The sequence below is a fragment of the Leptosomus discolor genome, chromosome 4 (assembly GCF_034619465.1).
Source record: "Leptosomus discolor isolate bLepDis1 chromosome 4, bLepDis1.hap2, whole genome shotgun sequence".
Taxonomy (NCBI): domain Eukaryota; kingdom Metazoa; phylum Chordata; class Aves; order Leptosomiformes; family Leptosomidae; genus Leptosomus; species Leptosomus discolor.
Window position 1 is genome coordinate 35,990,375 of NC_141394.1, and position 26,344 is coordinate 36,016,718.

Genomic DNA, 26,344 nt, shown 5'->3' on the forward strand with positions numbered 1-26,344 from the left:
CAACTATACAACATGTTCTAGAAATAGAAGAACAGAAAAAGGAAAGTGATTGCAGTAGCTAATGAAAGCAGTTACTCCTTTAAAACTTCTGTTCTATGTAAACAGATAATCACTTCTTGTCTGGCTGTTAAGATAAAAAAAGGCATAGCAGCTCAACTGTTATCTTTGAAGTGTCAAAGTTTGAAAAAATCATTTAACTTCCAGCTTCAATAAGATCTTAACGCTTGTTGAAGGCAAATAATCAAAAATATTGTATTTCTTTTTGATTTTTCACGTTTAGCTGAACTAGTGAATATTTATCTCTGTGCAAGTCAACCCAAAACACGTACAACTTAAAAATAATCACTCTATCACAGTAACCAATTGTACAAATACAAAAGTGAGGCATTGGTTAGGTTAGCAGTTTTAAAGATTTAGATGTATAAGCACAAGCTATCAGTGACACATCATTGTAACAAGCATCATACAAAAAGATAGAAATGGAAAGTCTGTCTTTACCATGCGAAGTGGCTTGTTTTGTTCTCAGGTGGAGTTCTGTACCCCACTTCAGGAAAGATATATATTATGTGGAAAGAGTCCATTGAGCAACATAAAGATTATAGTTTCTACAAGCTGATTAGAAAAGATTTCCTTCACATAAGGAGAGATTTAAAAGGTCTCAAAGCTATCAAAGGCTATTGAAAAGAGGATGAAGAAAGCCCCTGTATTTGTGTTGGTTAGGACAAGACTTCATCAGTTTCACTTGCACCATGGCACAGAAGATTTAAATTGGACTGAAGTTCCACAACTTTCTCAGGGAAATTATGTAATCCTTCCCACCTCAGGGAAAAAAAAAAAAAAGGCAAAAAAAGCAGTTTGCTTTCAGAAATTACACAATTAATTCTGAACTATTTACATAGCCTGAAGGCCCATTTACAAGCAGCTTTTCAACTTGGTTCATCTCACACATTTTTTAGGGGGAATCACAGAATGGTGGGGGTTGGAAGGGACCTCTGGAGATCATCTAGTCCAACCGCGCTGCTAAAGCAGGTTCACCTACAGCAGGTTGCCCAGGACTGCATCCAGGTGGGTTCTGAATATCTCCAGGGAAGGAGACTCCACAACCTCCCTGGGCAGCCTGTGACAGTGCTCTGCCACCTTCAGAGCAAAGAAGTTTTTCCCTGTGTTGAGGTGGAACTTCCTGTGCTCCAGTTTGTGCCCATTGCCCCTTGTCCTGTCACTGGGCACCACTGAAAACAGCCTGGCCCCATCCTCTTGACACCCACCCTTTAGATATTTACAAGCGTTGATAAGGTCCCCTCTCAGTCTTCTCTTCTCCAGGCTAAAGAGCCCCAGGTCTCTCAGCCTTTCCTCATAAGAGAGATGCTCCAGGCCGCTCATCATCTTCGTAGCCCTCTGCTGGACTGTCTCCAGCACTTCCCTGTCTCTCTTGAACTGAGGAGCCCAGAACTGGACACAGCACTCCAGCAACACTACTTCCCATTACTTTCTTTAACAACTGACTGTGATTCAATAATTTATGAAGTTATGATCATATCTTCATTAGACTCATTTTCCTTGTTATCTACAGTAGGTGCTCCAAAGATCTGAAGAATTCTGTTTCTGCTTTACTTCACAGTTGAAAGCTTAGCATATTCTATTTACTTTTCACATGCTTCATCAAATAGGGGTAAGACAAACAAATGAAAACTGAGTTTTAACCACTTAAGAGGTATGATTTTGTTATGCATTATACATGGATTGGAGAAAGAAAGTTCAGGAGCAACTGGGTTTAAAATGTGTTATTAAGAAAAAAGCAGTCATGTTATTAATTTTAGGACAGTTTCTTTGTTTTCCAAATCTAAGCAAGGTTACACATTCAGCTACAGTAACATTTGAAGTGTACAGTCCGTTGCTGTTTCATTTTAAGCTCTGAGGAAATAAAGCATGAAGTAGTATTAAAAAAAATATACATGTTGACTTTTTATTCATTTTTATTAGAGACCTGTTTACACTCATGAAGTTTATAAATTTAAAATACTAATTTAGATTAAAGTTATCAATTCTATAAATCACATATGCCTGAAAGTATGCAGTGCTGACAAACTTCAGTGACATGTACATGAAAAAAAGAAAACAGTTCAACTTTATTAGAAATAGAATGGTATGTTACAATATATTGCAAGCTAGGTGTTTACTTCAAATTAGTATGCAGCATACAAGCAGTGTTTAATTTTTATAAGACTATGTAAATTACTCTTTCCAGCTCTGCAGTTCTTTATGTTGTTGGAGCTATTTTACGAATTAACCAGTGAACACAGAAAAAGACAGAACAGAACAGAAGTGACTGGGAACACTGTATGCACTTAAGACGTCCTGAGGAGTAGATAACTATAATGCCGACATCAAGGAATAACCTGCATACCTGGCCCATTTTTGGCCCACTGGAAAAAGCCACACTGTTTTTCCTTCCCAAGAGGGCACACAAAAAAGTTCCTTCCATTATTTGGACCAATCTTCAAGACAGTCTTCATAACACATCGCTTGCCATGGTTGCAAAACGGAAAATTCAAGTCAGCCCACTGCCAAAAGAAACAGGTTTTAGACACAGCTTTAGCATATCTGATGGCTGCAAATTCCTTATTTTAAAATTGGCAATAGAAACATCTACAGGGGATGCCCTAGAAGAAACTCTTCCTAGTAGTTTAGATAGTTTTATCTCTTTGTGATCACTGATTTTAGATTTTGCTTTAACATTAACTGCACACACTTTAACTGGTGTAACTTCAGTTGATGTTCACGCACAGTATTTTTCAAATTAAGGCACTATAGTCATTACTGTCTTGAGTTCATTTATTAACTGCCTGGTAGTAGGTGACTGAGTCAAACTCTTCTCAGCCACGTATATTCATAGCAAGGAGCAATGGCCACCCATTACAGCTACAAAGGTTGGGTTAGGTATTAGTGCAGCAGTGGGAGTCACTGCCCAGGCAGGTTATAGAATCTTAATTCTTGGAGGTTTTACAGATTTTTGGCTAGGCAAAAACATGGCTGATGTCTAGATCTAGTTTGCCATAGTCCTTTTTTGAGCAAGAGGCTGATCTAAACAACTTGTACAAGTGCCTTCAAACCAACATTTCTGCTATGCATCTGTTTCATGCCACACAGAAGCAGATTAAGAGCATTTGCACAACCAGGTGCCTTCTCAGAAGTATGAGAAGTAACTACAACTAAGTAAGTTTATTACTACTATTATGCTCTTAGCTTCAATTCAGTGAGCAAAAGCATTTTAAATTACCTCAAACTTTAAATGGATTGTATCTGTCCACAATTACAGATTACTGGGGCAAGGAGGCTGCAGGAGCAAGTGCTCATTAGAAAACAGGCCCTGAAGTCTCATACGTACTTGAAAGTAGTCACACTGAGTTTCTCTGGGTAGGGAACAGGTGTAAAACTGCCTGCCCTTGTTCTCTCCATCCTTTCTCACAACTCTGAGGCTGCAGAGACGGTTGTGTTGACTGCAGCGAGGATGGCCCGCACTTAACAGATTGATATCATCTGTCATATTAGCTTGAGGTGTGCTGTAATGACAGGTTATAAAATGACTCCTGGTAATGTTAAAGGGATTACCAACACCACAGCCAAAGAACTCTCTTCTACCATTACAATAGCTCACTTGGTGTACTGTTACACACAGTGACAGCCAGAGAACTTACTTTTCCAGCGTAGCCTATTGTGCCTTTAAAGCTGAATGGTTGCTAGTAGTGAATAGACAAGACTGTGCTTTTCTTGCAGGTTATTATACTAGTTTTCCCCAGCATTACCCCATTTTTTAAAGTATTTCAAAGTACTCAAATTAATCTACAAAACAAAATAAATACTACCACTGCTATTATACTGCCCATCCCAAATTCCAACAAATTCTAAGAGTATTCTGCTTTCAGTGGGAAAAAAGACCAATACCAAGTAATTACTCCAGGGTGAAGGTATCTGTGTGCTTCACAGAAAAGACTCCCACTCTCTTTACTAGTAAATTACAGTAATGCTCCAAATTATATTTGAACAAGAAGTAATCCAGCTGAGGGGTTGGAACAGCGTTCTCTGAATGGGATAAACTTTCTTTCTTCCTCATGATTGAGGTAGTCAGAGATTATCTGAATGCAGTACACAAGGCTTTATTTAAAAATGGCAACATGAAAAAGATAAATACTCTAAAATGTATCTTCCCAATATATTTATAAAGCAGAAAAGCAGTGATGAAAACTTAGTGGGGGAAAAAAATAATTAATTAATTAATTCTTGTTATCAGCTTAGGAATTTTATGTTCTCTTTTATGTCTGGAGGACTGCAGTCCTGCATACATCATCAATTTTCTTCCAACACCTTGTTAAAACAAAAGAAAAAAAGTTGGGTTTTGTTACAAAGTACTTGGTTTTGAGTTTTGTTTACTTTTTTAAACATTTAAGTTGATGACTTGCTATGTCTACCTGTTATCATGATTGATACTCTCTCATTTCTTCTCTGCACTCCTCTGTATTCTCAGTTACCCTCCCTACATCCTTGATTGTCTCTAGTCCTCCAGTACAGCAAGGAAAAAGGATATTCATACAGGCTAACCTGGCTAGCCAGTGAGATCCTGTTTCAAAACTGGTGCTTCAACAATGCAAGAAATAATTTCTGTATTTCAAAACAGACACATGACCAAGAATTCTACAGCATATCATTAATATTTCATATTCACCTTGCGTAATTTACCACTGTAAGTGACATCTACCTTGCACTCCCATTACTGTTGTGTATGTCTGCCCAGCTTTTCCTTGACAACTCTAATATGTTCTCACATTTCTCTTAACTAGGCAATGGATGTGTCTGAATAGGGCTGAGTACATAAAAATTCAGGATGGGTAGAACATTGAAGTAATTACATATAGGATGGGAAGGAAAGTTAAGAGAAAATAGTGATGGGAGGTTCAAGGTACCAGTACAGAGCTTTGCATCATGTTGAATACAGCTAGCTGACAAATAACTTTAGTTAGAATATATTCATTCAGCTACCTTTCTTCTGTCATCTTCCACAATGACTTCAAGAGTTCTCTAAGCAGATAGCCACTACAGTGCTAAGATCAGATGACTCCTTAGATAGAACTGTGTTTGTGGACCTATTAGAGCTAATCCCGTCCTATTCCATGGGAACAGCTGAACTATGAACAGCTGTTTAGTTAACAGCAGTACTGGTGAGATGCCAAAATCAGGACTTTTACAGTGACAGCCTAGGCCTTTCAGTGCTTTTGAAATCTGCGTGTAATTTTAGTTACCCGAGAGTAACTTAACCTCTGGCAGAAATCCAAAGACAACAGTGTCTGAACCCACAGCACAGTATTCCATTAATCTTCAGGAATAAAGTTGGTTTATGGGATTATAAAAAGACTTGTTTACATTTTAGAATACATACCTAATTGCTGTATTACATTGGTGAACCGAGGGTATATGATCAGTTTTCTGTTTTTTCTGTACGTGTTTGAAAGACAGAGGTTGCTGACAGGAGGACAAAGCCTTTGCAGTTATGTGTGTTGAGCAATCCTTGCCTGTGCTTCCCCCTGACTCGTAGGCATTGTTTTGAATTTGATTACAATTGCTTTTTGGAGCAAAACACTGAAAGTGTCCATCAGATATTTGGGTATCATTTCTCAAAACAGCTTTGTTACCAAGATCTGTTAAGACAAGAGTTGTAGTTCCAAATACAGCTTTCCTATTGATCTTTATTTCTGTGCTTGGTTTTCTGAAATCATTACAAGGGTACTTCATTAAGTTTATGTTAAAGGCTGCAGAATCTTCAACATTCTTTGTCTTTGGAACTAAGGAAAAATAAGTTATTGGTTATAATCCATCTGTGTAGAATGACACATCATAGTTCTGATCTGTATTCATAAGTCATCATACAGGAAGTGAAAGAGTAAACTTACCATACGATCTTGAAAGAATCTCAGAATCTGTCACAGATTAGATATAGTACCAAATTGCTTACAATAAAAAAAGCTCATGCACTTTTGGAGTCACATACAACATGTGTTTCAAGATAACGTTACTATTGCTTGAATAGGACCAGATATGAATAGTACTCTGTAAATGAAAGCTACTGGAGAATTAACCATACAAAATTGAATTTGGCCCAAACACAGGGATTAAAATATTTAATTTTTTTAAAATAACTTTTTAAAACCCCAGCCTGGGAGATGGCAGGGTATGGTACCTCCCATAGCAATACATTATCCATTTTTAAAGTACTGTTTTACTATTGACACAAAAAGGAATATTAATTTTTCGGGTTTTCTAGTGCTTTCAGGGTTCCCATCCTTTCCAAACATTGTGCACATCCAAACTTACCCATCCCTTACTGCAACTGGCTTCAGAAACAAGCAGTTCAGACATTTACTTCACATTTATTTCCTGACATGAACAGTATGTTTCTTCACAGACTCAAAGTCCCACCTAGTGGGCAATAATCATTCCAAGACAGTGGACATAATTTATTAATGCCAGATTAATAAATAAGGTGCCTGTAGGGAAGGGTGTCTGAGAAAAGCGTGAAAATAAAAACTTTATGGGGACCCTATGTGCAAACTTTGTTAAGTAGCTGTGAAGCCAGTGTTCAAGAACAGAGTCCTTTCTTTTCTGCCATCTCCAGCGACTGTCTCCCTCCTACATCCTCCCTCTCGTACAAGAAAAAGGGAATTAAGCAGAAGAAAAATGGGTAGATAAGGCATACACAAGGGCAGTATCTCTCCAAAGTTATTCCCACTCAGAAACGAAATAAGAATCCCTACAGTTTACTCTGAACAATTCTTGTTTACAGGCTCCTTCCATTTTGCCACTGCTGCACAATGAAACATACCTGTTCCACTGCATTCAGATTTGTTAAAGAAAGAATAGGGTCTTGGCCAGGAGCAAGGAAATGGAGATGTAATGGTAAACAGTTATCTCTGTCTACAGACGAAATTATTTTGGCTGTATGGCCAGGAGCTAACTTTACATAGTAGGTATTCTGTCCTCAAAAACTCAAACGTTTCTGCTGACAGCAGTTAATTTTAGTAACAACACAAAGGACAAAAAATGGACAAAGTGAGAAGGCAAGGAATCTTAGTCTGAAAAGTCTGAAAAGAGAGAGGTAAACAAAACCAAGTTTTAAAAAAATCTTGAATACCACACTCCTATGATGCAAAACTGAGTCTCTTAAAGCATTTCTGTAACAGTATTCCATAAAGTCTAACACATCTTCACATTTTAGGCCCGTTTTCAGTAATGGCATATAGCTAAACAAGTGAGACCTAGAAGTACAGGAAGAGGAGCAGGATTTTGTTACAAAGCTTAAAATAAAGCATTTGTGCGCATACTGTTAGATATTTTAATGTCCAGCTGACAGTATTAATTCCATGATAAATGTTGGTAAACCTGAGTCTGTGAACAGGTTAAAACTTTCAGATTTCTGGCACTGATTTTGCAGGAGAATTATGCAAGATTAGCCTCTGCTGACAACAAGTGTCATGTGAGGCACAAATATATACTTTCATTGACTCCTGGCCGGAAGGAATGGACTTTAGCTAGTGTAAGATATGAGTTTCATACACATCACTCTATTCATAAAAGGAATAACTGAAATGAAGCAATACTTTAAAAAAACCCACAAACAACCCACATTGGAACTTACTTTATAAGATCAGAGATCAGTACCACACAGTCACTTCTTCACAGGCTAGGAATTTGGGGGCACTTTGGAAAGCATGGCTCGAAGTACCATAAAAAGCTATGGGAATGTGATCTTTATTTCCAATTTCAGCATCTATACTTTGAGTCATATAGTTAAACTCAGTGCACTTTTAACAATAGGTCCTGGAGCCTATGTAAAAACATTAATTGTTCCCAGATACAAAAAAGCCTGTATATTGTTTACAAATACCCTTTCTTTCAGTTTTGCAGCACTGGAGATTCAAAAATAAAGAAATAAGTTGTAGTATGTAGATTTCAGCCACTTCATTGAATAATTCACTATATAATGTGAAATAAGTAGAGTAGTAGCTTTTAAGATAGAAAAGTTTCAGTATGGAATTGTTATAGCATTAGCTGTAACCCTAAAAAGCCACACGCATGCACACCTCTAGACATTGTTTCTTGGAGTATATGTAGCAACTTAAAATGGTTTGGAGCAACAGTCTTGATCCAAATAACTTCCTGTAACGCCCCCACCCCAGAGTAATTTACTCACTTTTTCTAAGTGAAGAAGAATACAAAGCTCCTCTTCACAAAGAAAATAAGTCTCAGTGGAAAGTCTGTTCATTACCTCACTCATCCCTTCTTAATAGCTACATTTCTATACAGAAATCTGGAGAGAAGCTAGCATGTTACTCATTCCTGTCCCTTTCTAGGTCTCATTCACAGCTGCTTCTGCTCACCAGATTTAGAAGGCAGCAGCATTAAAAGCTCCAGTAAGAGACAAAAACCAAATTCATGTAAGTCGTCCAGAATCATCCTTACTCTGAACTGGGAGGAAAAACCTAGCCCCCGAGAAACTCGACATCCTTTTGGAAAGGGTACTGAAATATATTGCTTTTGTTTACATGAAAGAACAATAATTACTTCTCTGACCCCTGGTGATTTCTCTATCAGACATATGCTGCAAGCTTCTAATGGTTTTAAGGGGAGGGGGAAGAATGGCGTTTTGTCTCACTCTGTACCCCAATAAAAACAAAGAGTCACTGCAGAGGCTTGTCTATAGAATCCCACTTGCACACAAAACTGGAAGACAAGACACTTTTAGGTCTTGTCTTAAGACAAGACAATTTCCATGATTACAGTTTCTGCAAATCTGACTTTAAGTTAGCTAGTTATATAAATACGATTCACAATGAGACACTTCTACAGTTCTATAGTTCCAAAAACTGCACGAAAACTACAATCCTCCCCCCTTTCCCAGTAGAGGTTCCAGACAACCTTTCAATACCTTCAGGCCTTGAAGTCAAACAGGCATCACAAATTTCAGCAGAAGGCTTGTTTATTAGGGTACAGCGCACACACGTCCACTCCTCTTCAGATTTCTGAGCTACACGTTCATTAGAACATGACCCTCTGCCGTATGCCCAGCCAATTAGGCTATTTCTAGTTGGCAGTTTGCTGTGAAACATAAGAATGATGTTAGTCTTTTGTGACGTTTCTTCTACAAATTGCCTTACACCGCTATGGGCAGGGAGGCACAGGGCTAGAGAACAAGTAACACACAGTGTTATGCCTGCCTATCATAGCTTGGACAGCATGTCACGGTTTGAGTTTGTTGGTTGGTTTTGTTTGGTTTGTTTTTTTTTTTTTTTTTCCCCTCTCTTTACCTCAAGAGCAAATCTTTCCCAATGCTGCAAAAGTTAAACAAATAAAAATATTTAAATGAAAACAAACAGAAAGTTAATTACCAACTGATGTACTCTCCTGCACAATGCCTCAGCCTCTCTCAATTTCCCTACCATTTTCAAGTATCGCAGCAAGAAACTTGGTGAGAAAGGGAGACTGTTTCAGTACTTTTCCCCCCATCCCTTGTACAAAACATTTATTAATAAACGCATTACTAGATGAAGACCTGTTCAGGAGCTGAACTACAGAAAGTCACATAATCCAGCAAACAAGTTTTTTTGCTCTCATTTTAATGCTACCCATTAGACCACTTTGTTATCGCAACAGCCAACAGAAATGAAAACCTTAAAAATTAGAAAGTCTTTCTTGTGTGTCAACATTTGCTGGAAAGCCTTTTAACATTTAGCAGCCTATTCAGAAGGAAGGATTTTGGCGTTTTTTGGTGCTTTTTTTTCTCCTCATCAGAAAGAGTTTACAAACATCCTAGCTGTGACTGGTGAGCCAAAGATGTACTCCGGACACCTCTGTAGATTTAATTTTATTAATTATCCTGTAAATGATAATACCTCCTATGTTGATACACTGATTTAGAATCATAGTTACTATTTTACAGTCACTACATGGTACAAAGGATGAATTTTGTCATAGTATCCAAACACTGTTAGCATGTTAAATATAACTTGAATTTACCTGTTCAGTAAGATACGTACATAAATTTTTAAGTACTATGGCTGATAAGTCAGCAAGCATTTTTTTTCCATAGTTTTTGTGGAATTATGCACTTTTTGAGAACCTTTTTTTTTTTTAATCATAAGAATTCAAGCTCTTCAATTAATAATGCAAATGCTGTACTTGGGAACTATTGTGACACTCCTTAGACCTATCATTTATTCTGTAATTATATCTCTCCTTAGCAGGCTAGATTTCTAAGATAATGGTACGGACATCCACTACCTACCACATCTCTTCCACAACAAGAAAACTAAGGAGGATAATGAGAACTGCTGACATACCAGAGATCCTGTGCTGTCAAGAGGTAGAACAGATATTACAGTAGCATTCACCAAAATACTGTGGCTAGATAACAAAACAGCTGAACTGGAAGTGTTAAAAATGGGTATTTTCACTTTATTAGATCAGTTTTTCTACTCAGCTATCAAAAATGCATTACTAGACCAAATATATTCAGCATGTCATGTTTTGGAGTTCCTGTCATCCCCCAGTCTGTCTGTCATGTTATGTCCCCCATCCCCACTATTTTGGAACACAAAATATGGGGGGAGGAAGTCTGTCTTTAAGATTCAAGGTGGAGTTTAATTCCATGTCATCCCAGTCTGTCTATCATGTCATGTCCCCCATCCTTCCCATTTCGGAACACAAAAAGAGGTGGGTGGTGGTGGTGGTGGTGTCTGTTTTTAAGATTCAAGGTACATTTGAATTTGAGAAGGTAAGCTTATAATGGGTATTTTCTTCATTTTCTCAGTTGAGTAAAATCGTAAGCTACTTGACTCAAGAACCATTGGGTTAAACTCTGCAGTTTGTGATCTGTAGCAAGTCAGTCTGATCACAAGGGCTCCTTTCAGTCTTCAAACATGAAAAGCTTGGAATGGCAGATAAACCACTTGAGCTACACATACTTTTATTTGGTAACAGTTACTGCATAATAGAAAAAGAGCAGCAGAACACAAAGACCTGACCATTAGGAAATGACCTTTTTATTTTATAGCTACCATATCACTGTTTAAATATATAACTGAAATATATCACTGTTTAATTGTTTAAAAAAAGAAAAACAACAAAAAAACTCCAACAAAAAAAACAAACTAGAAAGAGATATCTTTTCCCTTGCATCACTTTCTAGTTATCTGACTCGATGGAACATTGCTGTCTCCCCACTCTTCTGCAAAACATTTCTCATTATTACTCTTTGAAAATACAGCAGATTGGGGTTATCGGCATGTGAAAATATTTATCTTCCATGCCGGAATTTTGTATATTTGATCAGTACTCAAAGACTATCTTTAAGTTTTAACCAAAATCCCGTCAGCCATCTGAATCTTGAAAGAAGACTGGAGGTAGGAGAGGGATTTGCGTGTTCTGTAAATCTTATTAAAAATACATATAAATACACACACACACTAATGAAGGCAAAGTTTGCAAAGCGAAGCAGTATTAGACTGACAGAGCTCAGTATAAAAAGGCAAGATTCTGAAACCTCAGATGAAAACTTCCAAGAATAACTTAGGTATGTAAGAGTCTGAATAAAGTGCTTTTGGAACTTTTACCTTTTGACCCTTTGTGATATCAAATGCATTTTGTGCTTTTCTAAAATAAAAGGAGGAAAGCTGCTGCTAGCACAATTTATGCGGAACTGAAAGTGTCTCTGTGGCATACCCACAGTAAAAGCTTTCCAAACCCAGTAAGGAGGAAGAAAAAAAAAAAGTCCTAAGCCCTACAATATTTGCTGTACTCTGAATTTACTGAAGTTTTAGTTATCCTCAGTGTAACTCTACAGCCAGAACAAAATGGCATAGATGCACAGCCATCTAGATATTCCAGGACTGAAGACGCTATCCTGTGAAAATAGACAGGCACACAAATTCCTACCTTCCCTATGCTATTCAACTCAGTTGTGTGTAAACATCCAAGCCTATTACATTGATAGCACCAAGAAAAAGGGCCACTTTTTCCAGAAGCAGTAAATAATTCTGAGTACTCTGAATTGTTTTATAATTCCTACATTTGATTAGAGTAATAGCTATTTCATAACAGACAAGGCCTTTGAAAGAAATAGTATCAGAATTAAAACTTTTGACCATTTTTAAATACCAACAGCCCAAACATTTTTCTTTCACAAATTCAAGTGAATCTCTATATAAAATGCACAAGGATCCATTCTATTTGGGAAGTGATGTCCTCTTATTGTAACAGCACTTTGAGGTGCTTAAGCACTTTGATGCTTACAAATGTCACAAAGTTACCATCATACCTAATGTTGACAAGCTGTGGATCCGCCATTTGACATCGAGAGCAGAAGTAAGTCATCCTGTTACTCTCTCCTAAACGACACACAGTGATCTTCCCGTTGCACTGACCACAGGCTGGGCGCTTGTACACTCTGTAGTGTTTGTAGAGTGGAGACCCAATTTTGCGGCACTACAACAAAACACGTTTAAAACTCAAGCTAGAGACCCAGTATAAATTTATGTCAGTCCTACAGTTCAACCGAAGCTAAAATTAAAAAAAAAAAACAAACAACAAACAAACCACCTATGTAAACTGCCAGCTCAATGACCACATAAATATATTTAAGGCACACTCATAAGGGCTGTCATCTGTATTTCATATTCTTTTATGAAAAGAATTTACATTAAATCAAGCATAGCAGCACCTGGAATTCTCCATATAACAGAATAAAAGACAGAAGACAAAAAAAAAAACAACCAACAACATACTAGCATGCTGCAAGCAAATACATGCTAGGGACTCCCTAAGTTCAGCTGGACCAGCTAGCTCTGACTCAGCACCAGTCATCTTTGACCTGGCACATGCAGGAATGTTCTTAAGGAGCTGATGAGCTCCAACCAATGCAGTGTAGAAAACAAAAATAAAACACAAACCCAACAGCATCTTCCCTCACCCCAAAAAGAGTCATAACCACAATATAAAGCCAGTTCAGACCTTAACACTACAATCTGGGTCAATCAACCTTCCCAAAACCTAAAGAACAGAGCAATGCAGAAATATTCCAGAAATTCTGTAGGAGCCAGGTAGCACCCAGTAAAGTTGTTCAGCTTCATCTTAGCACTGGCCATACCAGACAAGTTGGCTCATGAAAAGCCACTTTGCACTATGGCAAGCTCCTGATCCTGGCAGAAAGTCAAATTAAGTACAGTACAAGCCCAAAGGGCACAATGACTAAAGAACCTCCAGAGGGCGGACAAGCAGGCACCTTTCATGAGACAATTTACATGGAGTCAACATAGACATGCCCCAGCTAAAACTGGTAGAATAACAAAAGCAACACTAAAAACAAGCAAGAAAAGCCCAGTAGAGGTACAGCCAAGCCTGCAGAGCCACATGAGTTTCTGCACTACAACCGCAGTTCCTTGGGCACAGTTCAAACAATGTCACAGCTGGCACAGCAATACCAGCCCAGCTCTGGCAGGCTTCAGTAGCTCTAGCTCCATAATGCATGAACACCCTTGGAGTTCTCGCAAATACAGGTGTCTTTGAGCACAGCATATTTGCTTCTGCTGTGCTCTTATTCATCAGCCTTGCTTAGTGAGAATGCTTTTGCCAGTACAATCTAGTAAGTAAATCAAAAGGAATTCCTAATATATATTTGCATGAATATTCATAAGCTGTTTGCTTTCTCCTCAAGGTTTACAGTTAGGTTCTTATTAGTAGCTTCCTCCCATCCAGTTATTTAAAAAACAAACAAAAGCAACAGCTTTTTTACACAAACAAGATTCCTCATCTTTGCATCTGTAAGATGCTACTACAAATTATATAGTATGATTACTATGAACATTCTATAACTATAAATGTCTATAAAAATGATCAAGCACTACCCCTCTTATTAACCTATTTTCATTGTTTTTATCTTAAAGAGACTTGGGGTGGGGGGGTGGCTAACTCATCTTTAAAAGCACTTGATTTGTGATCTATACATAGCAAGTATTCGACAAAGTTTTGAAAATGGCTAAACTGAGCTACAGGAAGTTTAATTTGTTTGTTTATTGTTGGTCTAAAAAGCCCATGACATGTTTAAATCTCATAGTATTATAGCTGTTGCAGAGCTGGATGCTCTCTCTTTACTGTTAGACTATGAAGTTTGGAGGATGAAAAGATTTGCCTAGCCAGCAGACTAAACTACTCTTCGGTGGGCTGGGGAAAAGCAGACGTTTAATCAGCACAAATTACATTTTTAACCTATATGACTGAAAGACAGTATTAGGAAAGTTAGGTGCCCTCCTCCTAGCTTACCAAGAAAAGAATTTTTAGCAACACTAGCTCCTTGCCTTTCATGAATACCAAGAGAAACAGACAAGAATTTCACTGCTGCTGTTCATTTCTCTGCATACAGCTTAAAGAAGAAAAACATACAAGAATTAGGTCAAATTCTCTCTTTTTCTATTTTGGAGAGTTAAAGAGCAACCAGGAATTATAGAGTTTACAGAGGAAGAAATTAAATCCTACTGAAGTTGTGGCAGTAGGGAGAAGCTGGAATTTATTTCGCTTTAGCAACCAAAACAGTTGTTTCACTTTGAAGAAAAAAGTTGTTAGAAGTTAAAACCTATTTAGTCAAATAAATATACTTGCTGTTTCAAGTTTCATAAAGAAAGCCACGTGAATTATCCTCATGCTTCCCTGGAGCAACCTCTAGATCCCAGTTTGAAGAGTGACCTTTATGTTATCTTACATGTAAGTGCGTGCTAAACCTACATCAATTCTGACATGTTCAGAGTGACACTGCAACACATGCACAGCAAAACTGTACTGACCCTCAGGCAGCATCTATCAAGCTCTTCTGCTGCAACTGGGCCAAGCTATGCACATTCTTACAGTCTAGACTCCCCCACTTTTCCATCATTTGACAATGATGGAAATTAATAAATTATTAATTAATTAATACAAGACACAATTAATAAAAAGCACACAAACTAACATTCCTATTCATGGAAACACTTGACCTGTTGCCTCTTTTTACTGTTTTCACTAGATTGTGACGTACAGCTAACAAGCCAAAGTCAAGTTTTGCAGGTTTCTCAGAAACGTGTGCCAATACCTTATAAAAAAGCAGGGTAAAATCACGTGTCATTTTCACCAAGTGACTTATATGCTCATCTGTCAGTTGGCAAACCTGCAAGACAAGAATGTTTTTTAGAATATAATGATGCTAAGGGACAACAGCAGAAAGACCTATAAGGGTACTTTAAACACTTTCAGCTGATGTGGAAACGCATTTCTTCCTGTTACGATAATTCTCTGACTTCACATTATATGTAGAACAGTACATTTTCACGTTCTATACTATACAAACTCACTGTGTGAATACCAAAGAATATACTTTGCCTTGTCCATGCAAAACATGAGGTAAAAATTTCAGTTGCCTTCCTCTGTATTGACCTAAGATTTCCTGATCACAGGAATCACGTGGAGTTAACAACTCTTAGTTCCCTCTTAATTTCATCAAGGATTATGATAAAACCTACAACCTACCTACCATCAGAGGCTGTTTCAAGAATACTTGAGCCAAAGGAATCACAATTAGAGAGATGTAGCAGCCAAATACATTTTTGCTAAGAACTCAAAATTTTAAGTCACATTTTTCTTTCCTTTGCCAGCTCACATTGCAGATACAATTAAAAGGCAGGCTGATCCTATGAAGAACTTTCAGAAACAGTACGTTTAAAAAAATCTTTCAGTTACTATCTTCGCCAGGTTTCCTTTACATTCTAATGTAAATTCTCAATCTGTTTTGCAAACATCAGACTTTTTTTCAACCATAGTTTGAACACACGCTTGAGGATCTTAACCAAAAAAAGTATGGTAAACAGTGTTAGAAAAGCAAATGACGCCAGCTAGCAGGACAGGAAATGGAAGAAGCAGCTGCAAAAATAATCAATTCTACCACACAAACTATTTTGAATAGTAACTGAACAAATAACACCTAGACACTCTTAGTTTTCCTTTATTTATAGGCTGAAATTTAATGGTAGCACAACAGGATGCCAAACAAAGTCAGGATTTGACTGTAAGGTGGGAGTAGCAGCAACAGGTTCCAAGGAATGCCACAACAAATACCTCCAGTTTCAATGATAAAACATTAATTTAGTGTCTTAGAATAACTTGAGAAATGACAGATGATAAAACAAAGGTAAGAAGATGTCAAAATGTTACATAAATATGTATTTACATTCTTAATACTTCAGTGCCATTAAAAACAATCTTGAGACATTACACCCACCGTAACAGCTGGATGAAGACCACTGTCAAACAGTGCTTCATTTTTTATGATATTTCCCACTCCGGGTAATACTGCTTGATCCAGTAACACATCACACAACATGCGGGTGTTCTGCTGCTTAATCTCACTTTCTGCTCTTAAGAAGCTAAACTTTGGAGAACAGACATCCAAGCTTTCCATCATTCTCACTTTCTGCTCACTCTCAGCTGCATCTCTGGAAGAGAAAAATACATTAAGATTTATTTTTATTTTAATTATATGCTAACATAGCAGTACGGTTTTAAAAGCAACACATAAAAGTATAATAGAACATTATATACAGATAACAGAAACTACGAAAATATCAGTGACAGGCAGAGGCAAAGAAACTACATTAATCAATCACCCCTCTCAAACACAGGTCAATGATACATGCAAGGAACATGCATCTGGTCCAAGATACAAGAAATCATCCTCATTTTGTTTTGAAAAATAATTGCCAGGTCCTTGCTTTAAAACTGCTTCCAAAATGGAAAGACCATGTGTTTAGACCATCAATCATAACTAACTGTATGGTTACACAGTCCAGTAGTTACAACATGTCAATAAAAGTTATATTTTCTTAAACCTTGATTTTACTAGGTTAAGCATAAGCATACATTGAAGAACAAATAGTGTGAAAATAACAGAGTACAAGAAGTCTCAGGTTTACATAAGCTTTTATGCTTTGTTATATTAAATATGTAAATATGTTACTTGAATTTACACGCTCCCTTTCACCAAAAAGCCTCAAATCTTTTAAAATGAAGCTTGCTATGTTATTTTTACTAGCAGAAGTACAGCGCTGATGGACAAAAACATCCACTTAACATGAATTATAATAATTATACCATCTAGCTTCCAAAAAGGAAACAAAAACAAAAACAAAAGACCACAACCTTGGGAGCACAGAAATTTGAAACCAGTAATCATCACAGGTCTTTTTTCGTGTTAAGGAAGCAAGACTTGCATGGAAATTAAAGGAGCTATGGAGTTCAGCATCCAGATCTAAGGACAGAATTGAATCCAACTTTTGTTCCCAGACTTGACACTAGCTAATGAGACTATGCCATGGAACTACTTTAACTTTATGTAAACTCTGATACAAAAGTAAAAAAATTAAATTAGTATACCAATAAATATAGCATCATAGAATCATTTTGGTTGGAAAAGACCTTTAAGATCATCAGGTCCAACATTATCCTAACACTACCAAGCCCACCACTAAACCATGTCCCTAAGCACCACATCTATACATCATTTGAACACCTCCAGGGATGGTAACTACACCACTTCCCTGGGCAGCCTGTTCCAACGTTTGACCACTCTTTCAGTAAAGAAATTCTTCTTCTTGTCCAATCTAAACCTCCCCTGGTGCAGCTTGAGGCCATTTCCTCTTGTCCTGTCATTAGTCACTTGGGAGGAGAGACCAACACTGGCCTCACTACAACCTCCTTTCAGGTAGCTGCAGAGAGCAAAACGTTTTCCCCTCAGCCTCCTCTTCTCTAGGCTAAACAATCCCAGTTCCCTCAGCCGCTCCTCACAAGACCTGTTCTTCAGAACCTTCACCAGCTTCATTGCCCTTCTATGCCATATGATATGTTTAGCAAATTTTGTTTTGTTTCTTTGCGTGTGCGATGGCTTTCCTCCAAAGCACTTAACAATTAGTGTCTGATTTTTCACTATGTTTTGAAAAGAATGTTATAAAAAGAAATAAACAAAGCTGCGTTTAACTTTGTTATTTTCTGCTTTACCTATACTCTACTGTCACGTCAAAAAACCAAACAGTATCCTCTGTAAGCTGTATCTCCAAAACTGGTAGTGCTCCATTTCTGTCTTTTCTTCCATCAGGATTAATGCGCATGGAACCGTTCATACCAAAGTGAATCCTCGGAGACAGAGAGAGTCCTTATGAGTATTTTATATCAACAATGTTTCCAAGCATTACATTAGTCTATTTTTTGCAGTTATCAACTATTCCTACCTAACCAAGTCAGTATGTATATACATTAAGAGTAACACAGCAACAAACTACTTGCTTACACAGTGCTCAATTGCCAAAGAGCCCTCCCCAAGTCAAAACCACTTCAAAACATAGCAGTTTTCCAGTGGTCTTCATAATTCATTATTCAGAAGTTAAACCTGATCATTAAGTAACACACTTTTCTGGTGTACTGCACTTAGAATTTTTTCACTTGACATGCTGGTCTTCCAACACAGGTTCTTAAGTCCTCAGGGAGGCTGAAAGAAATGAGGTTACTTTACCAGACAATTTTCTGTTAAATCAGGCAGAAGTCACTTGGTACAAAAGGAAATATTTCAGTCCCCGGCTTGCCAAAACTGTTATATCAAAGCTACTTCCAATAATGCCATAAACAAAGTAGCTAACATCTGCCATATGTTGTTTTGTGCTTTCCTTTGCTTACAACCAAGGCAAAACCTGCAGGTCAATTAAAAATTAATAAAAGAAATAAACTGAAAAAATGCACAGATGGCAAAGGAGTGGAACAGACTCTTTCAAGCATTCCTTTTACAGATCACTAATGCTTTAAGAGGTCTTACATTTTATAATATGTTCTACTGGGAGCTAGTATACTTGAGCAAAGGACAAGTTTGACTATGGTCTCATACATTTTATCTATCACAAATTCATCTAGTACATTCCAGTCCAAAAAAACCCTTAAGACAGAGGAGGTGTCCTACTTCTATACATTGCATATCAGAAAAGGTGGAATATTTTGTATCTACAAAAGGATTTAACAGATTAAACTACACAAATGACCAAAGAAACACATCATCAGATGTATATTTCCTTTTAACCCCTCTTTGTTACATTTCAAATACAGGCATTTTAAATATTTACAGCTAGGTTAAATATTTACATTTCATTAACCATAGTCTTAAAGTCAACTCTTTATCTAACTTCCTCATAGTATTTTTTTTTTTTCCAATTTTTAAAAACCTGTGGCTTTCCAAAACTCTCTTCTTGACAAGTCACTTCAGGTGATACAGTTATTTCAGCCACTTTTATTTTCAATAGACATTTCCAGTTCTCAAGTGCCACAAATAGTACTACACAGGCTTAACTAGCCAAATTTTGTCTTAAACCTAGTCAAATTTCTTTTTAAACCAAACAGTAATGCACTAAATGCTTCCAGAAAGTTATTTTCAAATAAATATCATTCGCATTAATAACTGATGGTTTCATTTACCAAGCTCCAGTATACAGTTTAAAAGGAGCAGTAAGAATCACAACTATTAGCTACCTTACTGACTTGTCAGTTCATGACTAGAAAAAAATAGTCAACGCTACACATTTACATGCAAAAGCCTTAAGAAATTTACAAAATTTCACTACAATGTGTTTCATTACCTTTGATGTCCCGAAATAGGGCAAAACAGAAGCCTTCTCATTTTAATTACAAATAGAAAAGCCACGCTAATTAAACCTAGGATCCTTATTCAACAATAGCTAGTAATGAGTTGATGATTTTTTTGTTTTTAAAGTAAAAAGCTGAGGTTTTAGAATTATTCAGTGCTACACAATATTGTAAGGTTCTACTTTTATTTAAAACATTTTCCCCATAAAAAGAAAAGATTAGTAGCAGCACAGCCAAACTATTGTATGGAGATGTAAAAAACAGTGACAATTCACATTACCAAGTTCTAAAGGGCCAAGATGTCATTTCCAGTCAAGACAGTGGATATCTTTCCTTTAAGGGATTTGGAGTCAACAATTATCTCTTTCCTAAGAATATTTTTGTCCATTTTCAGTTATGCAAAAACATATGTGCATTATCAATTTTCAGAAACTTTTCTAAACCATTTATCACTCCAAATTTACATTAATAGCACACTACAGAAACCAAACCCAGCACAACCTGTCTCGCATAACTATTATTTCAATGCAAAACAAGCAGTCCACACAAACCTCTCCTGTGCAGCTCACAAGTATCAGAGATTTTTTTTCAACTTTCATTGATTAAGTGACTTTCAAGGCAAAATTGAAAAAAACCCCTCAGATTTTCCAAAACCCCTTGACTTTCTTCAGTGACTTTAATGTCTTTGTTTAAATGGACATCAGAAACTAGAAGTACTTTTTCAGAAGGTGCCTTTGCTCATTTGTACTCCCAAAACAAAGCTTCTACTGCCCACCATGGATTGCAAATATACTGAACTTTGTTGGCTAATTGCTATCCACTACATGGCAACACTTCAGAAGTATCCTCCTCGTTTGCAAGTCAAGCAAACGGTAGCCAAACTGTATAAAACAATTTCATGGCCAGGTTATCTTCTCCCACCAGGCAGTCATTCCCCACTTCAGAAAATCCAGGAGCATAAAATCAGTTAATTACTCTTCATGGCCCAGTCTTTCACAAGACACATCTGACTAATATTATTCCAGCATGACAACCAGCTTTTTACAGGTGAACTTAGCAGAGGAGAAAAGCTGGTTTTATGTTGAGAAACTATGTACAGATACAGAATCTGTATATCAGTAATGCTCCTCATGACGAGAAAGTCTTATATTTGAGAGTTAACTTTAATAAAGAAATAATACACCTTCTGCAGGGGTACTCCTCATTTCCTCTCCCCATAACAATAGTGGCAGCCAATCTTACACTGCTGTAAGATGCATTTTCGGAAGCCTTCCTCTACCTCCCCTCAACATCTTTAAGATGCACAACATACATTCTTTAAAACAAGAGAATGAAGATCTTTATTATCTGATAAGTAACTTCTGCCTCCCAGTGTAGAAAAGACCTTTCCTGTATATAACTTCTACTATGTTTCCAATCAAGTAAGTTACATGACTAAAGGGACTTCTTGAATAGTTTCTAGAGCTACAAGAACTGATGAACTGATGAAACTTTTAAGCTTATTATCAAACAATAGCTGAAGGTTGTTTTCATTAAGTACAGTAAGTTATTGCATTGGCTAGAAAGCTTAAGAATTATTTAAGCTCTTTCAGGGTCAAAGGATTGTATTTTCTGTACCAGAACTTGGCCACATTTTCTTTCTCTTTGAAGAGAGCTTTTGCAAAATGCTTACTTACACTCCTTAATAATAGCTTTTTTTTCTTCGGATAGTGTAATCCAGTCTGTTGTAACAATGTTGTCTTATTGTATAATTTACTCCTTTGCTTATCCAATCAATTTGCAACACACTCAATAGTCATTTAAAAAAGGCTAATATCTTTGTCATTAGGTGACAAAGACTACGCTGAATGTAGAAGTGATGTTGTTTTCCCTTTTAAAGATTTAGAAAGATTGGAATTATGTTGCAAGTAGAAGGTAAAAGAAAGGCATCAAATGCAAGTCTTACTTATTAAATACAAGGGCCTTACTTATGTATTCTACACCAATCACCATAAAGAATGAGAGGGGATTTTCTTAATAATCCATTACACTGTGCATTTGGTTAGTTGACTTGGCAGTGCAGAAGCGTATTGAACTAGAAAAAGCAAACTAGATTCCAATTACAACCTTGGTGGCTAATACAAGATGATGTCCAAGGAGTTAAAGCATATGACAAAACCCAAATATGCCAACAACCCCCTAATAAGCTCTGCAAAGCATGAACAAACAAAAATTTGGCAGTTTTACCACTTGCCTGGGAGACATGGTTTCACCAAAACACTGAGAGCTACATTTATGATACCCAAATCATTCATCTGCCAAATTTCAAACCATACTTCCAAACCAAAGAGTTGTTAATATTGTTTAAAGAAAGAAAGAAAGAAAGGCAGCATAAATGTATACACACAGAATATTTTAAGTTTGGCAATTTTTTCACACAAGCTTATTATCAGAGAAATTGAATCATTAAAAATTAAATACAGAATTTCCATCTAAATTTCTTAAGGAAAGTTAAAGAAATTGCAAGTACAGTTTGTAGTGGAAGATATTAAGTAACTAACTGCATGCACTTCTCTGAATTTTGTCCCTAGAAAACACAATTTCCTGTTTGAAACAAAGCATTTCAAGGAACAACTGTCCTTTTCAGACACCTTTACATGGAATCTTAGACTAAGAACAAAGTAATAAATTAGCTGAAAACTTAAGTGCCTATATCCAGTACTTCCAGCACTGCAGAGAAGCTGCTGCTGAGAAGTTTCTCTGTAACACTAACTTTCAAATCTCTGAAACCGATGCTAGCAAGAACAAGACAACCCCCCAAATATGTACAGCCTGAACACATAGGAAGCCTTTTTCTCACCTCTTACCTCAAAGCTTTCTGATCAAAATACATAAAAAATTCCTTTCCCAATGTCTCCACACCCCTGTAAACACATCTGACAAGGAAATCGTGACTAGAGGTTCTCTCCTCACTTGCAGCAGTCTGAAAATGAGTACACACACAAAGATTAAACCAGAATTTATACTACTTTGATTCTAGCATCAGTACACGTTCAGCAAGTAGCTGTATGAATTATTTTCCAGCTTGGACAATATTAAACCTTTTCTCCTTAAGCAGCTTTATCAAAACCAACGAGACTATTAACCCAGGAAGCCGACAGTCACTATCGATAACGCTTGTAACTTAGCTCGTTCTTTTCCAAATTGAAACAATACGTCTTTTTTAACAGGGTATTTTATGCCTTTTTCTTCAAGTCATGAATTCACTGTAAGAGTTTCAGGCTGATAAAAACTAAACAGACATAGTTTGAACATTAAATACTTGTCAGAGAGTCAATTCTGCCATTTGCAGATCTACACCCTTCTCCAAATGCCTCTTGCTGGAGTTCCTATCCAAGCTGATAATATGCTTTCAGGGTTTCACATATAGCATTGTGTATAACAGAAAAGCCTCCACTGAGCCCACAAAGATACTTCTCTCTTCCTACTAGCTGAAAGTCTAATCTCAGAAGATGTTGAGTAGCAGGTGGGACACTACTAGAGGAAAACAGAGATAATCGTGAGATTGAAGCAGTAACCTTTTCTTGCTTACCACATGAAACTTCACTGAAATTATAAGAAGGGACCTCTACAGGTTACCTGGTCCAAACACCTGCTCAAAGCAGCACTGCCTTTGATCAGGCAGCCCAGGGCCTTGTCCAGTCAACTTCAGAGTAGCTCCAGGGATTGAGACTCTCATCTCTCTGAGCCCTTGTTCCAGGGCTTGACTACTGTTGTGGTGGAAAAATTTTTGTAATACCACATCAAAATTTCTTCTATTGTCACCCGCATCTGCTGCCTCTCATCCTACCATGCACCTCTGACAAGAGTCTAGCTCTGTCTCATCCATACCTTCTGTTCAGGTGGCTGAAGAGAGCAATTCTATCACCTTCTCCTTATGCATCATGTGCTTCAGCCTGCTAATCATACCAGGGGACTCACTGCAGTATCCTTTTCCTACTAGGGAGTCAGGAGACGGTAAGCCAGATGTAGCCTTGCAAGTGCCGAACAAAGGTAAGAATCGCTCTCCTCAGCCTGCTGGCTACACTATAGTTAGCACAGCCCAGTATGGGGCTGACCTTCTTCCTTGGAAGGGCATGCTAGTGACTTGGACTCAGCTGGTATAGGGCCCTAGGTCCTTTTTTTCTGTGGAGCCATCTTCCATCTGACCAGCAGCCAGGCCTGTGCCATTGCATGACATTATTCTTTTCCTAGTGCAGGACTTCACAAGTCCTGCAAATGCTGAACTTAAGTTTCTGCCAGCCCATTTTTCTCAGCCTGTCAAGTGCCCCTGACTAGCACCTCAAGGTCTCCAGAACCTGCTGAAACCTGCACACAGTATATTCACTGTCATCGGAGCCTTAGCTGCAAGGCACGGGTATGTGTGCCGGTGCTTCAATCACAACACTCCATTGCAGTGCAAATATGGATAAAAGCAGCTCTGGTAAATGAGCAAGGCTTCAGCTAGTTAGTGAAATTTCAGAGCTACTCTCTATACAATCTCCCACTGTGTTATTACCTTGAAATGATATACATTTAGAGGGTTTTATGGTTATTACTCTGTCAAGTAGAAAAATAATTTTTTTTTGCATAGTTTACATTGCCTATTATCAAAATAGGAAGAAAGCAAAATTTTGCTCTCACATGAACACTTCATCCCTTCCATTAAAGTAAGTCAGAGTGCCACAAGGTTTATTTCAGTTTTAAGCCACTCAGGTTTGTTTAAACTAAACCAGAGGAAGAAGCAACCAAGATGGAAAACCAATTTCTTTTTTCAAAATATTTTAAGTTAAATTCATACCCCTTTAGTATCAGATGAGCCCTTACAGTCACTGTAGTATGGATTCTCTTAAATAGTGCAGTCTTCAGCAGCAGCCAAGGCTTTGGCCATGGTTAGCAACCATTGTGAGATCTAAAAAGCCCAAGACCCTTGTGATGGTCATTTGCCAATGAATAGAGTCTGCCCTGATGTGACCTTTACTGTACAAAGTTATGAATATCAATATATTTGAGGGAATGAAATTTCAAAAAGCTTAGTCCTGAAAGACAGGCAAACCTTTACAGGTTTCTATCTTAGACGTATCTTGAACCACATTCTTCCTTAAATTGTTCTTTTGTTGAAGTACTATGAAGCCATAATCTCAAACTCTCCTAGGCTGCCATTTATATACTAAAGTGGGGGAAAATTTCGCAAATTTCTGCCTGGAGGCATCCCATACACTTACTTGGGACACAAGCAATGCACAATTTCTCACAGCTGAGAAAAACCAGGCATGAAAAGAAAGCCCTAGCCACCTCTGTAACCAAAACCAGAGGACAGTATCTTCACAGCTCATCAGCTGGGCCTGCTCATTGACATCCCAACTGCTTCCACCAGGTCTCCCAAACCCTGGCAGTTTTATGTTGGTGAATTATTTTATGCTGCTAACAGAAAGGACAAAAAATAAAAGAGAAATTACATACTGTGCACACTGAGAGCAGATACCACAATCTTTATTTCTTTAAATAGTTGGTCTAGTTAAAATTATTTAGAAAAAACAAAGTTTTAGAATGAAGAGCTCCTTTTCTACAGGGCAACATGTGCTTTCCTCACATCACTTTTCATTCAGACTTGTAAAGACTTACAAGATTGTGAAAAAATTAAAATTAGGAACTGCTACTATAATTTTCCTTTTATTGTAGCTTTCCTAAAGCTAAATGATATTAAGTTTACCCTAAGAGTAACTCTAAAAGCTTTCCCCCATTATTTCCAAAAGCCCCTATGTATCTACAGCTTCAGCACCTCTCCACGCATACGACTATTCTGATGACAACAATATTTTAAAATTTAAAGGAAGACAAAAATAGCAGCCGCGGACACTCCCCACCCCAGAGGGCGGCAGCCGGGCCGCAGGAGCTCTGCCGCAGCCGGGGGCCGAGGGGAGGCCGCGGCCGCCCCAGCCGCCCTGCCCTCTGCTCAGGCTCGCCAGCCCCGCGCTCCAGCGACGACCCCCACGGCCCCGAGCTTCATTCCCCCTCCCCCGAGCCTGGTGGCGTTAACCACCGCGCACAGCCCGGAGCTCAAGCTCTGCGCCCCGCCGCCGGGCCCTGCACTGCTCCTGAGGGAAGGCGGCTGCCCCTACCCACCCGTCCCGTCCCGTCCCCTCACCGCGCCGCCGGCTGCGGCTGGCGGAGCGCGGCCCCGGGCGCTCCGCACCGCTTGGCCTCGCCGCACCCGCGCCCGCAGCCTCTCCCCATAGAGCGCGCAGCCCGGGCCCTCCACCATGGCCGCCGCCGCCCGCTCCGCTCTGCGCCGCCCGCCGCTCCCGTTCAAACTTGCCGCTCGCTCGGGGGCGGTACTGCCGCGCCGGGGTCGCTCCTCCTCCGCCCGCCCTGGTGACCGCCGGGCTGGTGCGGCGGGGCTGTCATGGCTACTGGGGGGCGCCCGCGGCCCTTGGGGGAGTTGAGGCCGAGGCTGACGGAGAGAAACCCCACGGGCGCGCCTGACTTGCCCCTGAGGCGCCGCGGGGCTCGGTGAGGGGTGTCCGGCGGCGGGTACCTCTCACTGGGGCGGGCAGGGGCGGCCGCCGCCGGCCTGGAGGAG

General features: G+C 38.5%; 1 protein-coding gene across 2 annotated transcripts; it reads right to left on the bottom strand.

Annotated features, from left to right (window-relative positions):
* Positions 1-2,384: 2,384 nt before the first annotated feature.
* On the bottom strand, positions 2,385-26,026 carry NEIL3 (nei like DNA glycosylase 3). Of its 2 annotated transcripts, none has more exons than XM_086464424.1 (10): positions 25,910-26,026; positions 22,590-22,705; positions 18,118-18,252; positions 16,346-16,559; positions 15,164-15,238; positions 12,362-12,528; positions 8,975-9,144; positions 5,432-5,834; positions 3,386-3,518; positions 2,385-2,561 (listed from the first exon to the last, which is right to left on the bottom strand). In XM_086464424.1, the coding sequence occupies exons 1-10, from the start codon at positions 26,024-26,026 to the stop codon at positions 2,385-2,387; spliced, it is 1,707 nt and encodes a 568-aa protein (XP_086320550.1). The 2 variants fall into 2 exon arrangements, with proteins under 2 accessions (XP_086320550.1, XP_086320549.1); XM_086464423.1 differs by having other exon boundaries at positions 3,386-3,560.
* Between the last annotated feature and the right edge of the window lie 318 nt (positions 26,027-26,344).

Excerpts from the sequence above, each read along its gene's own strand:
- NEIL3 (XM_086464423.1), bottom strand. The coding sequence starts at position 26,026 with ATGGTGGAGGGCCCGGGCTGCGCGCTCTATGGGGAGAGGCTGCGGGCG. Across the intron at positions 18,253-22,589 it reads TTTGATCAGAAAGCTTTGAG|GATTCACTTTGGTATGAACG; the intron begins GTAAGAGGTGAG and ends TCTGTCTCCGAG. Across the intron at positions 2,562-3,385 it reads CTCAGTGTGACTACTTTCAA|TGGGCTGACTTGAATTTTCC; the intron begins GTACGTATGAGA and ends TTCTTTTGGCAG.